Below are 18061 nucleotides of genomic sequence, written 5' to 3'. Positions count from 1 at the left end.
AAAAACTGGATTTGTCCATGCACTATTTTATATCTATAAAACTGCAATACTCACCATTAACTTGTAATATCCCAAAAAGTCAGATTATCCACTAGATGTCACTCTTCTTCTGGGTTAAATGACGCCCAGTATCATTAAAACTACTTCCTGCGGGCTGAGACTGTCATGGACACACCCCTATGTAGATATTTAGTAATAGGACTTTGAGAAGTGGGGGGTTCAGAACACCTGGATTTGGTTTAAATCAATCTTCTCTTACAAAAGACTGGTTAACATTGCTCATATACACAACAACAACCCTGTTAACACTGTGCATCTAATTAAGATCCCTTGTGACTTTCAAACACTTTTATTTCTCACTAACAAAAAAACATTAATGAGTGTTTTTCACGGCGCTCTTGCTTATTGATGCTCAAACCATGCCAAGTGTGTGATTCATGACAAATGCGATGTTGCAGGCTGAGCAGTAATAGCCCATCGTCTCCTCTAAATTGCTCGCCAGACAGCAACAACTAGAAGCTTCATTTCCTATTTCACTCCCCGCATTTCCATTGTGAAAAGTGCCAATATTAGTTTGGTTTGTGTTGCGAGCACTTCAAAGACACTAAACATCAAGAGCTTGGAACCTTTACACTTGAAAGAGAAGCAATGAGCTCTCAATGAGCTCTCTGTGTATCTCGCATGGCCATGCTTTGGAAAAATAGAGCTTTTTATCCGGGACAGACTGCCAGAGGCATGAGCAAAAATTTGCTGCCCCTTTTACACCCAGCACAACATTGCTTGTTTAAAATGACGGGTTCTCTTTAAAGCCGGATCTCAGACAAACACACAGATAAAAAACATATGTATATGGATGCTTCTAACAGGGCAGAACCCATTTTATGGAGGATTATTTCATCTATCCCAGGCAGACTTGAACTCTTCTTGGCTTCTGGTCCCATTATTTGGTTGCTGCTTCCTGTTTATTGGCACTCATCGCCCTTCTGTCCTCCTTTCCTGAGTGAACCTGCTTTGGCATTTGGAAAGTGATACTAGAATTTGATTTTATGCCTTATCATTATATTTACTAGTCTCATTGAGCCTCATCCTGAAGAAGTGGTGTTACATCACGAAATGCGTCGATAATATGCTGGCACTTCTTGTGAGACTTGCTATAATGTTTCAACTACTTATTAATACTTTATGAAAAAGTGGATGTATGTCTGTATATTGTAATATAGGGACACAGTGGTTCCCATTCTGGGACACTGCAAAAAACAATGTCTCCTACTTTTCTTTTTAATATGATGTACCAATAATATAGTTGAAGATTTTTTTAAATGCTGTTTAAGTCCTGTTTCTCTGCACATATTAGTTTGGTGTATATGGATACTGCCTTAGTTGCCAAATTATTTTTATTACTGTTCACCCCAAATACAAGATCTACGGGAGGCAAATAAGAGAGACCTGATGTTTCTCTGCTGCAGTTCAGGAACAGCTACAGATCTTGTCCCTTCCACCATGCTGTGATTGGATAATAAAAGGGGAAGCAGCAGACTGATATCCTTATCCAACCCAATAAACTAATCAAATCAATTTTCTAATACCAAAACATTTTGAAGAAAATGGACTCGGCAAAGGGTGCAATGGTACCATATTGATTGGTGGCCATGGGCGATGGTGGAAATTCCTTATAGAAATGGTTCAATGTGACTTACCTATTCACATCTTCTATCATTGGCTCTCTTTGCTGTGCCATACATAAAACACCAATGCAGCAATGCATATTACCCCTATAAAAAGGTTTAAAGCTGTTAAAGTGGATCTTGTAGTTACTTAAGAGGCCCCATTAATTTTAAATAGCACCGCTAAGGCAATGCACTAATTCTGTATCATTTATGCATGGATGGTAATGCATTGTGTTAGGAATAAACAAAGGCCTATCTTTTTTTACCATGTGCATTGACAGTTCATTCAATTATATTGGACTGCCTTAAATTAGAACCAAACATGCATGTAAAATAAATTGTGAGCAAGCAGGCAATGTCTCTGCAATAAAATAAAGTTACCTGCATGCTTTCAAATTTTTAACTAAATTCTCCCCTGCTTCGGACATCTTCGCCAAGTCCTCTACCAGGTTTGGGATTTTCAGCCATCTTGATTGGCCAGAATGACGTAACTCCCTGCGCATGTGCATACATGATCTGCGCATACACAGCTCAGTGAACATAACAGCACAGATTGGCCCCTCAATGACCCTATTGCTTTGCCCTATGTGGTCTTTATTTAGGCAGTGATAGTGCGGCAGACAGAGCCAAGCTATGGGTACATAAACATCGGAATATGATTTCCACCGTATTCCATACTTTTCTGGCTTCTTTAATATATGAAAATAAGTTGCAAGTTATTGCAGCATTGAAAACTGTGTTATAGCCCAGATTTGTAAAAACGAATCTTACCGAAATATTTCTTGGATAGGCAAATCATTTCAATGTCATTCATTAAACATATTAAGAAATTTTCCGGTTACTTATATATTGCTAGAAAATCCAAGAATAAAAATAGGCCATTGTCTCCCTACATCAAAGGCCATGAAAATGAATATTTAAACTCGTTTCTGGGACATGCTGTCAGATGTGTTATTGTTTGTTTGGTTTAGGCTTTTATGAACGTGATATTGTGAGGAATGAAGCTGCTAAAATAAATTAAAATCAACATCAAGCTAACAAAAAGGAAATAATTAATTAAGCTTCATCATAGAAATAGGAAGCAAAATTTCAACATCAGCTTAAAGGCTTTGATGATGCCTGAAAGCCAAAAGATTACAGCCAGGAACGTGTTGACTTTTCAAGAAAACTACACGGCATTGTACATACGTTGGGTTCGGCAACAAACTGATTTCTTAAGGTGCAAATTCTCTTTTATTGATCAAATATTCAAAAGTAAATTCACAATATTGTCTATTTTGTAGCTGAACCAGTCAGCAGCCTTGTACTTCCTATTCGTAATGTTTTGACTTTGTACCTCTGTTCTCTCCACCTTATGCACAAGGAGGCACAGTGACACATGCAGCCAGTAGGCTGCAGCTGTAACAGTGCATTACACTGTCTATGGAAAATGTAAAAATGTAAAACTGCTGTAAAAAATGTATTTAAAAACTGTTGTAGGGACCACTTAGGAAAAGGGGGGGTTGCCTGGTTTTAGGGGTCTTTATGCATTAGCTGATGAAGGTTGTGGTTCTCCTATCCCATGATTGACCATTCTCTCCTACTGTTAGGTAAATACCTATTAGTAGTGATGGGAGAGGGAACCAACCTTGAGTGACGGATGTTTTTCTTAGGACCAATCAATGGGATTGGCACCCAGTGGCACCATTTTACTTGTTAGAATAAATTTTATGAGATAGGAGTATAGGTGACCTCATTATATGAAAGAACTGAGAAGTCTACTGGGTTGGAGGTCCCAGAACCCAGGGCTAAGATTCTATATAGTCAGGAGATTTGCTTAATTATTGATTGAGGAAGGTGAAACCCATTGGTTGCTCTTAAATGAAGTCAGAGACACGTGAGTGTGCAAGTTTTGGTACTTTCAATTTAGGTATTGTTTAACTCCATCGGGAGGGCCTATTGACGATGAAGGTGAATGTATGTTTGGGATTCACCTGCCAGCTAGCCTGAAGTAGAACAAGCTAAGGGTTTATTTGCCTCCATAATTGTGAATTGTCCCTGGCATCCTACACCCTATTGTCAGAGATGTGTTAAACCCCTTGACTATATCTTTAGACCGAGCCTACATGTGTTTGTTGCTTCACCTAAAGTGAAAAACTGAAACAATTTGGCTATTTCAATGGGGTACACTGCTACATTGTTAGTTCTTACATAGTTACATAGTAGGTCAGGTTGAAAAAAGACATAAGTCCATCAAGTACAACCACTGGGGAAATAAACATATCCCTGAGATAAAACCCTTTGGACAAAGTTGGTCCAGAGGAAGGCAAAAAAAATCTGGATACAATTTGCTTCAACAGGGAAAAAAAAAATTGTGAGGGCCAAGGGATCAAGCCTTAAGAATCTAAGCATTACATTTAAGTCAACAAACTGCTTTTACATCTGGAAATGGACTGGGCATTCGGGCTTTAATGACCATTGGTTAATGCGTCAATGTTTTGTTGCAATGGCAGCAGAATAATGAACATTTAGTTGTTACAAGCACTGAGACCTGCTCTAGTTTTCATCCCTCTGGGGTTCCAAACTGAAACATACTTATTGTTAAACAAGACATGGGTGGCCGGAATCTACAAAGCCCATCACAATCCCCCCCTGCCAGGAGCCAGAAAGGATGGCCCACATACTCTTTGCAATTTAATGTGTAATCTCCCGATGGTGGGGACGTTCTCTCCTTTTTTTCAGGTTTCATTTTTGTCTCTCTATCGACGGGTAGAAATGTCTTTCCTGCTGCTTCTTGTAATGAGAGTTCACTGAACTATTCCACAATCTCCTTATTCGCTGTGGCCGCCGTGTCCTGCCTGGAATAACGATCACCAAGGTTATTATGTGTGCAGCTTTCCTATAACTTCTGCTGAAGGCTGTTCTGCCTCTATTCCATATATTGAGATTAAAGAAATCAAAGGAACTTTGCCACTGCACTGCTTTATTTTATAATAAATATTTGAACATAATATAAATTATGTGATATGTTTTTACAGTATTATTATTATTTTAAAAGCATATATTATTATATTATTATTTTTTATATATGAGTGATCAAATAAAACATTTCTATTTGCTTTTCATGAGATTCAAATAACAAATTACAGAAAAGCACAACTATTAAACAAAACATAAAAAATAAAATAATGAGTCTGTGTTCTTAGGTCTGCATCCCCCTAGTTCTTAATACTGTGTATTGCCCCCCCTTTAGCATCAATGATGTTCCACAGTCTTCTGATATTCGTGGAGGAGACCCTTGATTTTTTCATGGGGTAAAGTTGCTCATTCTTCTAGGCAAAAAGCCTCCAGGTCCCATAAATTCTTCTTGCATGAACTGCACATTTGAGATCTCCCCAAAGTTAAACAATGATATTGAGGTCAAAATACTGAAATGGCCGCTCTAACACCTTTAATTTTTTTCTGCCACTGAAGGGTCAACTTGGCCTTAATTTTGGATCATTATCAAGTTGGAAGATCCAAGTGCATTCTATGTGCAGCATCAGCTGATGAATACAAGCTGCCCACCAATATTCTCTGCTGCATTTATCTTGCCATCAATTTTCAATAAGTTCCCTGTGCCGCTGTAGCTCACATAGCTCCATCACCTCCATGCTTCACAGTAGGGATGGTATACTGTTCATTATAGGCCTTGTTTAATCTTCTCCAAAGTAAAGTTGAGACCATAACGTTCAGTTTTGGTCTCATAAGTCCAAAGGACTTTAAGGTGTGTCTAAGTGCTGTTTGACATATTGTAGTTGGCTGTTTAGTGGCTTTTTATTTCTTGCAACCCAACCATGAAGTCAATTTTTGTTCAAGTGCTTCCTTATTGTGCAGCTTGAAGCACCAACACCACACAACTGATGTAACTTGTTTGGTTTTTCTTAGCATCCTAATTTTCCTGGTAGTATTGGCTGACCTGACCATGGCTTAGTGACAACGGAAACCCAACTTGTCCCTTAACAGCTTTTCAGCTTTCCACATGGCAAGCAGGATGTTTTCCAGCAAATCAAATCACAATAGTTAAATCAAATTTGTAAAGCCACCTTTACAAGTTGATTGCAAAGCCATGCATGGTTGTATTTTTCACCCAAAATTGCAAGGGAATGCAGAAACATATCCCAAGTGAAAACATTTTTATGTTCATGGGCATTGCAATTAACTAAAAAATCAGCGCGTGGTTTTAAAAGTGAAATTTTCTGTTAAAAGTTTGATTTTTGGACCAGCAACATGTTTTTGTACTGGAGGCATGTTCCCGCTGACCCCACCTAACATCCCACCATAAGGATTTTGGTAACAATACAAAATTTATGGCTTCATAAGGAAAGAAGAGGAATACTCAGAATTGGAGTTAGATGTGAACATGTCTTTGGGTAAGTACAACGTGCGTTCATCAATTTTCTCTTTTAATGGCAGCGATCAGGAATTAGAAGGGTTTAGGGGATGGATAGGGGAATCTGAGATCTGTTAAGGAAGATCTTTCTAAGTATATGACAGCCATATATGTTCTAAAAGGCAATGGGGGAGAGAGAGAAGAAATTAGCTTGGTCTGCATACACTAAAGCTAAATATTCATATTTTACTGAAGTGTACTCCTAATTAGAACCCATTATAGACAACACTAAGATCATTAATGATTTTCTGCACTGCGGGAAATGTGACTCATGTAGTCTTTAATTTAAAAAAAATGAAATCTTTTAAGGCATCTCAGCTATGAAGACATTGATGTTAATAAATCCACACACTGTCAGATCTTTCATCAGATGTATCCAGCCTATGTGTGTTTCTAAAGCAAACCCCCCCGGGCGAGTTCAAACCCAGCTAAAACCATTATACCGACCATTACACCTCCTGCTCGGAGACGCCTTTAACCTAAATATATATATTAAAAATACAGTTTTCATAGGATTCTCAAAAGATAAAATTTCATCAATAAATCAATAAATGTATTTCTTTTTAATACAAGCAGTCTAAGTTACCAAACTGGGTTTGATATCAACCTCTTGCAGTCATTAAACATCAGAACTTAAATCTGGAAAAGAATAAGCAGCATAAGGATTCAATCAATTGTTCTATTTATATTAGCAAGGACCATGCTCATAATAAATGGAAAATCAATGTTGAGCTGTTACCAATTCAGGAGGTGGGGGGAATTTTTCAATGAGGACTTTTACCAGTGGCAACTAGGGATGAGGGAGCGAGAATGTTATGTTCTATCTCGTGGCGAACCGGGCCTTTCTTGCTTACCGAAAATGTAAGAGAATGGCCTTCTGACTCGCCGAGAGGTCGAGCTCCCACCAAACAGGAGGATTTCCAGGACTGCATCATGCAGCCCTGGAAATCCTCTGCGATCCCCGGGGACTAAAAGTCAAATAAACTCTAGTGCCCTGGGGATCACAAACAGGATCCTGTTTTTATTCCCTCTTCTTTAGTTTAAAGACATTCCCTCTTACTTCTTGTTCAGCATTTCTGGGACAGGAAACAATATTTATTTTAAGGGCCCCTAAATTAAATACAATTTAAAGTTAACAATCTTACCTTTTGACTTTCTCTTCCTTAAATGCAAACTCAGTAATGCAACTCTCTCCGAACCCTAAATATTTTGTAACTCCCTTGCTGGTTATTAGAAGGGGCAGTTCTCTTGGGCTGCTAGTGCTGGCCAAGCTCTGTGGTCATGTCCCTGCCTCCTTCTCCTCCTATCCAATCACAAAACTCTCAGTCCTATGCTTGTCTTGTGAATGGCCAGAATGAGAGGGAGGCGGGGACATGACTGCAGCACTGGGTATATAGGAGCTGCAGCAATAATAGTCCAGGAAATTAGCCCCCATGGAGGCAACAAGAAGATTTTAGTACTTAAGGTAAGATCCTATTTACAGGGCCTTAGTTTAGATTAGAAATACTGTAAAGATGTGAAATCACAATAAACACAAAATATTACCTTATTATAGGTTTTACTACAAATATCCTCCACTTTCCCTTTAAACCCATAATATCAGTTTTAGATGACCAGACCCTGTAATGATCGCCTCCTTTCATATTTCATTATTTCCCTCCACATATGGGGGTTTTCCATTTTCTTTGTTTTGGTCGTCCTTTGATTGCTGTTCCCAAACTTAACTTGTGCAATAATCTGTTACTGCTGAACTTTGAAAAGCAACAAAAAGGTGCAGAACAAGTAGAACTGGGGGGAGTGAGGTTATTATATAAAAGTGGTACAGTATGACGCCGGATGGAGACGAAGCCATGAAACATAGACTTTGATGTGAACTTCAGTGAATGCGGCGCCTTTGATGTCGGCTTCAAACTGCGCCGACGTCCCCAGTGAGCAATTTATAAAGTAGAATTATTGACTTTTTGGCAAGTTGCAACAGTTCTTTTTTTGGCCAGTGACGCTGGATGACAACAAATGCTGACTTTTTTAGTGTTTGATTGAAGCAAAATATAACATTTTAACATTTTCCTAATCACTATTCATGCTCTTAGGGAAAATAAATGATCGGTTTGGTACCACATACCCCCTGGTAATGACAATAAAGCTAAACTCCAGGTTTGGGAAAAATGTTTTTTTGCAGCAAGACAGCCTTATACAACTGTACCCCATAGGCTGCACCTCCATGCCACCAATGCCCTGCAGGTTGTCCGGTAAGCCGATCTGACTTGTGGTTACAAGCACCAACATCATCCCCAACAATGCAAGATCAATAGTCCCGCATTGTAAGGGAATGACATCCATCCACAGCTCAGACCAAGGAGAGGGAAGAGGAGCAGTATAGCCCCCAGTATGGCAAATGGGGTAAATAAAAGTACATAGACATAAACAAGCATTTATCTCTTCCATTGTTGGGCTCTGCATGCATTTTTTTAACCTGGAGCTTAAATGCTGAAATCCAAGCAGAAGAGAAAATGAAAGCAGTCACAAGTCTTTTGCTAAATGTACTGCAGTGATCATATGCTGAAAAAGAATTAGGGAAGAGCAAAGTTTTAGTGCGCTGCTTCTGTCCAAGCTGGGGGATGGATTCTACTAATAGAAACTGAAACGTTAACATTAATGTGAATGTACAGCCATTTATAATAAATACAAAACATACAGAACTCCATAATCAGATGGCAACTGACTGGACTATAATGCCAATACTTACCACAATGGCACTCATGGATTAGATCCTAACGCAGCAGGCTAAGGCTAAGGGGAATGTCATGGCTAGCAGGCAGTTCAGCCCTTCTGTATCCTCCTAGGTTAATACTAGCTGGACCAAACAGTTAGTGCTTACCCATCCCTAGCAGACCCCAGGGATAAACCCTTACCCCCGAACTCATGCACCGTAAGTACTCGCCTCTTGGGGTGCAGGCTATAATATGAGAAGTGGGAGGATTCTGTAAACGTTGGGAAACCATCTCTCCTTGATCGAGTTGGGTGCTCTTTATGAGATTTCCTACATATAAAGGGACCACCAGTTGCTCATTCCACCAGTAACTGCCTCCAGCAGCTCATTCTATGGATAATGGAAATGGTTTATATTACAATACCTTGCACAAAAGGGCATCAGCATTCCAGTCTGTCTACAGCAGCGTGATGTCTACATATGGCCCTGTTCACCTTATCAATCCATGCATGGTTTACCGCAGAAAGCAGATTCAGCTGTTGAGATGTTGCACCATGCCATAGCAAGGACACAGCATTAAAATGGAAATTATATACACCTATCCTTTCAGATTTCTTCCACGTATCAAATATTTGACTGTCATAGAAGCAGGGGACTGTGGATAAAGAAAAAAAAAAGCATATGTTCATATTTCCATATGTTAAGGTGCACCTAAAACCCATTAAATTGGTTGGGCTTCCTTACTACATATGCATTAAAGCAATGCACAGTGTAAATGGGTCCTCTAAAGTATGACTGGCAGATTACCAATTGGTCAATTCCGTACATTTTTTTTTAATTTTGCTTATTTATGTTTTACAATTTAAACACGAATCTTCCAAATTTGACACAAATTTGAACAATTCCAGTTCCCATTTTCTATTCTAGTTTACAAAATAAATGCTAGCATCTTATCAGATTCAATAGCCAACTTTATTTCCCCTTGCACCAAATCTTACCTACAATTTCCGTTCTGGAGTAAATATTGCCCTTTTTTTCTTTCCTCTTTGTATGCTTTTTTACGTTTTCCAATTCCTGTATATTCCCATGTTCATCCTCCGATGACTGTCAGGATTGTTTCTGTTCAGATCCATCAATTTAATTTAATTGGCTTCACTCTGCGTTTGAAAATGCAATTAGAGCAGTGGTACCTTGCTTTCATTATTTTGGGACACTCGAGAATTCACTCTTTCATGCGGGGTACCTCGGCCAGGAATCTACTTTAAGCACAAGAAAATAACGTTAATTAAACGCACGCTGTCTTGTCCAAGGTGCTATCTGACGATAAGCGGCATCTGCAATATGGATGCACAGAATGAATGTGGCTTTGTTTGTGAAATTGCGAATAAATTGTTGTTTTCGACTTTACAAATATCCCTTTTGTTGTTTTTGTATTTTTGCATTTAGACTCTGTTGGTGTCCTCATTTTAGGATTTCTGCAATCTTCTGTAAAGTGTACGGCCTACTTGCGTGCCTCGTGCTTGCTTACGGTGAAGTTAATACAGCTGTGATCTTGTTATTTGTGAAAGGTCGATGAGAGATAAACCAAGGTGTAATCATGCTGGAATGGAAAGGGAATTGCATTTGTATGTGGCGTATATTTATTTAGTAAGTGTGCTGGAAATCTTTGAAGCTACGATTTAAATGTAATCAGCGTGGAACACCAAAGGAGTTTTTATGAGCTTAATCTATCTTTCCCAGCTGGCTACGTGGAATATAGGAGAATAAAACAAAATAACTTACTAGCATTGTCCTATAAAACGATATGTTTCCAGACAGCTTTATAATGAAATAATTTATAGGTGACTTATTAACATTTTTATTTCCCGTCGAAATAAAGTCCCCGGATCATCAAGCTGCGGTAGTGTTTAATGCTTAACTTCAGGAACAATTAAAAAAAGAAGGACCCTTGCAGTGGGGCTTACCTGCACTGCAGGAGTTCATGTTTTTTTCTAGGACACAATTATTCCTCAATATTCTCTTGCTGCTTGTGCGGCTGGTCCGCACTGTCTTTTCTCTAAGGCAATCTTTGCAGTAGTAGCCACCTCTGACATCTTCTCATACAATGCAGGACTGGCACTTCTGCATTATGAGCATGTCCAGGGCCCCTCAAAACCGTACTCTGTCCTCTGAGGAGCACTGAGGGATCAGGTAGGTAAAGTGCCCCCCTGGAGGAAATAAATTAATATTGATACTATACCGTATTTATATAGCTCCAACATATTCCATAGTCACGTCAATTACTGTTCCTCACAATCTCACAATCTAATGTCTCTACCATAGTCATATGTCTTTAATACAGTCTAAGGTCAGTTTTGGGGGGGAATAAACCTAACTGCATGTTATTGAAATGTGGGAGGAAACTGGAGTACCTGAAGGAAACACAAGCAAACACAGGAAGAACTTACAAACTCTTTGCAGATAGTGACCAGGACAAGATTCAAACCTGGGACCTAATTCTCCAAAGGCCAGAATACTAACCTCTGAGTCATCATGCTGTCCGTTATCAAAGATTATTTCTATCTAATAATAACAAGTTATCCATGCAGTGAGTAAAGTGGTTCTTTAAATATTCATCCTACCCCTATATGTGGTAGCCACCTATCCACTTACTTATCATTGGCCCCACTATACAGCTTGCCCCAGAGGAGCTCAGATTTTGCATTCAAATCTATACCCAGCTGCAACGCATATTGTACACATGTGCCACTCAGCCCATGCATTCTTACAGCCAAAAACATCTCTGGGTGTCTGGAAGCCACTATTGCTGTGTTGAATCCACCAGTTCAAAATAACAGACTTCGTTATTTTAGGGGAAATCCGTGCAAATAATCAAGTTCTGAAGACCTAAATATTTATTTCTGGGTAGATCCTAAACAAAGTGGGCCCTATTATTTATAAAAATAATAATAATTTAATGATTATCAAAAAGGTGCTCTGAATCTTGCATATAACACGTAGCATATTTTTAATCTGTGAAATTTAAATTAAAATTTGTTTTGGAATTTGTCCTTTACACCGTCATCAATGCTCACCTTCAATTCCATTCCTGAGTTCTTCAAAGAATATTGGAGAATCGAGTCACTTAATAAAATTGTATTTAACCCATATGGCTGAAGCTTTAAGGACAGCTGACCACCACACCCGTGAGCTTGTTGGACATTCCAAAACCATGGACATTATTGTTAAGTTGGTGCCCCTTTACTGGTACAATAATCTTCTCCCCTTCTAGGAAGGTTTTGCTCAAGATTCTGGAATGTGACCGTGGGAATTTAGGTCCATTTAGAAAAAAAAGCATTTGTCAGGTCAGGTACTAATGTTGCAGGAGAAGACCTTGCCCATAATTGACATTCCAAATCATCCAAATGGTATCCAGTAGGGTTACATTTAGGTAATTGTAGGTGTTCTTCACCTTCAAACTCATCTAACCATGTCATTATGAGGGTGGCTTTGGACATGGTGGTACACTCATGCTGGAAGAAAAAAGGAAAACAATACCTAATAATAAAATTTATTATGCAAACCTGTGGACCTGTGTGCTGTACTAATTCCTTGATGCCAATGTGCAAAAAAACTGCAATCCCTGAAAATATTTGACACTTTTAAAGAAAGCTAGTAACATAAATTTATGGTTAGGATGTACATAAACTTAAAGCCCTAGATTGTACAATAATATATTATCTGCTTTCTCAAACTTTGTTGTATTTTATGTTTCAGGTCCTTGGGGAAGATGCATGGGAGATGAATGCGGGCCTGGTGGGATTCAAACAAGGGCTGTATGGTGTGCCCATATTGAGGGATGGACAACCCTCCCTACAAACTGCAAACAGACTGACAGACCTGACAACCAGCAAAACTGTTTTAGGGTGTGCGATTGGCACAAAGAACTGTACGACTGGCAGCTGGGAAGCTGGAACCAGTGCATGCCGGTCACGTCAAAATTGTCAGAAAAACCTTCAGAATGCATAAAGGGCGAGGAAGGAATCCAGACTCGGGAAGTCGTCTGTTTACAAAAAGCCACCGGGACAGAGGCTGACGACAGTATATGCGAATACTTTGAGCCAAAACCCAGGCTGGAACAAGGGTGCCTTATTCCCTGCCCTCAAGACTGCGTGGTGTCCGAGTTCTCCCCCTGGTCAGAATGTTCCAAAACGTGCGGCAATGGCTTACAGCACCGAACACGCCATGTGGTGGCCACAGCCCAGTTTGGTGGGTCGGCCTGCCCAAACCTCACCGAGTTCCAGGTTTGCCAGACATCACCCTGTGATGGAGAGGAAAATTTGTACAGTCTCAGTGTGGGACCTTGGAGCTCCTGTTCCATACCTCTATCCAGGCATGTACGACAAGCCGGGAAAAGGGGGAGGAACAGGGAACGGGCAAAGGAAAGAGAAAAGACCGTGAAGGACCCAGAGGCACGGGAGCTTATTAAAAAGAAAAGGAACCGCAATAGGAAAAACCGTCAAGAAAACAGATATTGGGATATACAAATTGGCTATCAAACGCGAATAGTCACCTGCATGCACAAGAATGGAAAAACTGCTGCATTAAGGTAACTTTTTAATTTATTAATGTTAGTAGGAAACAGAAAAAGTTCAAGTAAAATGAAAATCTTCATTCAATGGCGGGTTCATTTGAACGTAGTCTACTTTTTTTTTGTGCAACAGCACAATACAGCCACCACGTTTCAGTGTCTGATCTCCCTTCATCAGGGCTTGTTAGTAATACTGAATGGACTCTACATTCTCATATTAGAGGTTTTGTACCTAAAATGCCAAGAATAGAAGTCACACCATGCACCATACAAGTATGTATGTGCAATAGGACTAATGCAGAACCCATCTGGTGTCTACTTAACAAATACATCTTCATTCCCAGTTAATATCTGTTTGGGGAATTATCATTTTTTCTCTACATTGATCATCTCTAAACTAATGTGGCAGAACGATAAAATTAAAAAAGAGACTAATTACTCTAATTGATCTCATATCTCTTATAATTAACCAGTACCTGATAATTGGTTAGGCACATATTTTTTAAATCAGCATTACCCAGAGAATGGTAATGTAAATATATGGGGAACTGTGATTCTTAATCGAGATTGAAACAAGCTGATGAAACTATTTTTCAAATTTATCAGCTCTCAGGTTTATTGGGGGTTTGCTGACAGCACTTTCTACATACACACTGCATGTAATACTTCCATAAAATCACATTACTCGCCTTGAAAACTCCTTCATTGGATTTCCATTCTAGAAGAACATCATCATCATTGTTAGGGCATCATACAGGGTCACCATCTAATTCCTGAGTCTGCCGGGTCAAATATGAATCCAGGGACCTGTGCAGTTTTTTCCTTTGTTACAAATTTCGTATATATATATGAGCCACTGCTTTAACCTTTCACCATGATAGAAAGTTACAATGTTGCCTTTTTCTTGTGCCAGCAGCAGATTGATGACATAAAGGCTGATAAACTAAAAGAGTCTGAGAATCTTCAGTCAATATTGGGAGTATGGATTCAATTAAGTTATCCAAACATTTGAAAATTTGTGTCCTTTTTCATTACATACACATTATTGGGTCCTGAAGGTTAGGTATTTATATAGTGTGACATGTCAGGAATAGGGATTAGCACATTTTTAAAACTCGTTCTCACTGCGAATTCAGCCGATCTCGTTTACCGAAATTGTAAGCGAGAATGGCCAGTGTATATATGCCGATTGAGCTTGAATTAAAAAAAAAAAAAAAAGATCTCAGGCAGCGCTGATCAATGAATGCAGCACTGGCTGCATTCATTGATCAGCTCAGTGTGCGATCCCCAGCACTAGAGGTTAAATAGGTTACAAGTCTACCCATTTAAAACCTCTAGTGCTCTCTAGAAAGCTTTTTTTCAGCCAATCAGGGTGCACTAGAGGTTTTGAATGGGGATACTTGTCCCAATTTAACCTCTAGTGCTGGGGATCGCAAACAGGATTTCCAGGGCTATAAGAATGATTGCAGCTCTGAGAATCCACTGCAATTCTGGGGCACTAGAAGTTAATTAACCTCTAGTGCCGGGGGATCACAGTGGAACTGCAGAAGAACTCTCAATAAAGGTTTCTCCATTGAGAGTTCTTCTGCAGTTCAACTGGGATCCCCAGGCACTAGAAGTTAGTTAACCACGGCCATGGCCGCATTTATTGAGAACAGTGTGCAATCCCCGGCACCAGAGGTTCATTAACCTCTAGTGCTCGGGGATCTTCTCAAAAAATGCAGCAGTGCTGTAACCCTAAAAAAAAGGAACACAAGGCCGTTAGTGAAGTTTTTCTTTGAACATTATCAGATTTGAAATAATTGATGCAAAATCAGACACAGGATTTCTGCAGTAATAGCATGTAGTACTAAGAGACTGAAAGAGATCTGACCTCTTAATGTGCTGTGCACAAGATAAATAATGCATGAACAAAGCATTAAAAAGCAGTTAGGTATGATTGAGCATTAAAACATCCAGCGGTGACTAGGGATGAGCCTCTGGCATTCTCGCGAAAATTTCCTCGAACTTCCGTTGGGTCCACGAAATTTCGGTGAACCGATTTCGCGAAACCATCGGAAGATCGAGGAAATCATTACGATCCCTGGCACCAGAGGTTCATTAACCTCTAGTGCCCCGGGATCACAGTGGATGCTCAGGGCTGCATTTATTTTTGCAGTCCTGGGAATCTTCCTGTTTGCTATCCCCAGCACTGGAGGTTAACTAACCTCCAGTGCCTAGGGATCGCAGTGGAACTGCAGATGAACTCTTAATGGAGTTTCACCATTAAGAGTTCATCTGCAGTTCAGTTCCCACAGTCCCCGGGCTCATAAGTACAGCCCGGTGACTGTGGGAACTGAACTGCAGATGAACTCCTAATTGATAAACTCCATTGAGAGTTCGCCTGCAGTCACAGCTGATTGGAGGCATGCTGCCTAAGTTCCTACGGTCACCGGGCTGTACTTATTAGCTTTCCTCAGCCAATCAGAGAGCACTAGAGGTTTTGAATGGGGAGACTTGTCCCCATTTAACCTCTAGTGCTTGGGATTGCACAGTGAGCTAATTAATGAATGCAGCCAGCGCTGCATTCATTGATCAGCACAGCCTGCAACCTTTTTTTTTTTTTTTAAATTCAATCTTATTTGGCGAATTTACACCAGCCGTTGTCGCTTACAATTTTGATAAGGCAAAACGTCCAAATTCACAGCGACATCGAGTTTTTAAAAAAAACAACCTAACCTTTCACCTATGGTGAAAGAGAGCAGCTAGTAATGGATGAATTTTGGGGCCATTTCAGACCTAAAGTGATCCACATCATTCTGAAGCAGGCTCAACCCCAGTTCAAGTGAATGGAAATAGTTGGGAACTATTTTTACACTTGACTGCACGCTGTTGCACTAGAAGCCACTTTTTAATGACAGGTTTTCTGTTGGAGGAACCACGCCACAGCAGTGTGTGAATGTGGTAATTTGTGGTGTAGTTTCCTGTGTGTCCGGAAATTGCCAACCATGTGGTTTACCACCACGTTCACATGGGAGGTCATGGTAGAACCTGTGTGATACGATGCGATACGATGATGCCCCCCAAACAAAATAGGCAGCGCCCAACAAGTATAGTACTGAGCCATTGCAATCAATTATTCCTTTAAATTCCAACAGTGGACTTGAACACATTAGAAAGTATGAAAAGTGTCCCCATTTTAAAGCCTTACAGAATATAAACAGTTGGAAGGTGAAACCCAATATGAAAACCCTTTGAGCTTTATGGGATATTTATTTTATAAGTGCCAATAACACAGGATTTGGTGTGCAGAGTGATTTTAGAAAACATGGATTACAATTATTATTTCCTAGGAATTTAGTTTCATGGATATTGCTTGTGTGCTAATCATGCCTGGCAAAGTAAAGTGGCACACGTCTCTGAGGCTTTCTGGCAGAAGTAATGTACAATGCTCACAGCTAATGCATTCTGTTTGTCTGTTTTGCAAGTTCAGAATCGTCTTCTTAAACCAGAATATATTTACATGTCATCATTTCAATCATGAGTCCCAAAACAAGAGGTTTATTCCCTATATGAGGGTAGTTTGAGGAGTTATAGAAGGTATAGTTTTGTACCCCCAGGTCAATCATGCAACCCCAAAACTCCTGAGTGATATCACACAAACAGTCTAAAATATGGATCTGTTGTTCAAGTTTATGTTCAGTAGCATTGCGATTTTCCATGGAATTTATACCAAGTTTGGTTTTTTTTGCCCATCCCACGATACTCTGATTAAAATATTTAAATGGTCTTTTTTGCTTCTTTTCTACATACCATCATTGTATTTTGTACATTTATCTGGTAGTGTTGCAGAAACATTTAGCTTCACCCAAACTAATGACCAAAAGTATGTGAAAACCCTTCCCAAATATTGAGTTCTGATGTTTTCATTGTACACAATTGTGTGTTTACAAACTTGGGGCAACAATTGGGGAAGGTTCTTCTAATTTTCAGCATTTCTGTGCCCTGTTAACTAATTCAGCTTCATAAAAACATTGCCAGACAAACCTGACCCATTCCTTGGTGTGAAACAAACTCAAATGGACTGCTCAAAGCCCCGACCTCAAGCCTATTGAACAGCAATGGGAGGAACTGGAAGTGCCATGTCTTATTATTCATTATCATTACCTTACTAACAGATTCTGTTATGGATGACTCCCAAGCTTTTTCTTTGGTAATATGACTTCAGTTGTTGTAGATTAGCCTACTAAACATTTGGTTCTGGAAATCTGACAAACTGCACCATGGAATAATTTAACTGCAATGTATTTCTTTTTTTATTCTTCATTTAATTTCTATGCACATCTCACAACATTTCATATTTCCTTCAGTTTTTGCCAACAGGAGAAGCTGCCAATCACATTCCAGTCCTGCGTGGTGGACAAAGATTGTCAGGTGGCTGAGTGGTCAGAATGGAGTTCGTGCACCAAGTCCTGTGAGTCAGTGCCGCCTAGTGGACACCGTACCAGGAAAAGAACCGTTAAATTGTTCCCAGTTGGCATCGCCAATGAGTGCCCAGAACTGGAGGAGACGGAGACTTGTACACCAATGGATGGGCCTCATGCCTGTGTTAAGTAAGTATGGACTAAAGAAATCTGCAAATCAAAATATTTGTGTTAAATATGTTTGCCAGCTTTATGACCTGGGTGCTGGCAACCTTGTCTGGGATTGGTGTGTTACAAAGT

General features: G+C 39.7%; 1 protein-coding gene across 2 annotated transcripts in view; it reads left to right on the top strand.

Annotated features, from left to right (window-relative positions):
• Window positions 1–18061, top strand: part of THSD7A (thrombospondin type 1 domain containing 7A) — a 269637-nt gene that overhangs the window by 170001 nt on the left and 81575 nt on the right. For both annotated transcript variants that reach the window (XM_072412943.1, XM_072412942.1), the window contains exons 3-4: window positions 12545–13376; window positions 17708–17950. In XM_072412943.1, the coding sequence (XP_072269044.1) occupies window positions 12545–13376; window positions 17708–17950 (1075 nt within the window). The remainder of the gene's footprint in view (window positions 1–12544; window positions 13377–17707; window positions 17951–18061) is intronic.

Source organism: Pyxicephalus adspersus, chromosome 5, assembly GCF_032062135.1.
Source record: "Pyxicephalus adspersus chromosome 5, UCB_Pads_2.0, whole genome shotgun sequence".
In the NCBI taxonomy this organism is placed as follows: Eukaryota; Metazoa; Chordata; class Amphibia; order Anura; family Pyxicephalidae; genus Pyxicephalus; species Pyxicephalus adspersus.
The sequence above is the reverse complement of the archived record's forward strand: the minus strand, read 5'-3'. Positions and strand labels throughout refer to the sequence as shown.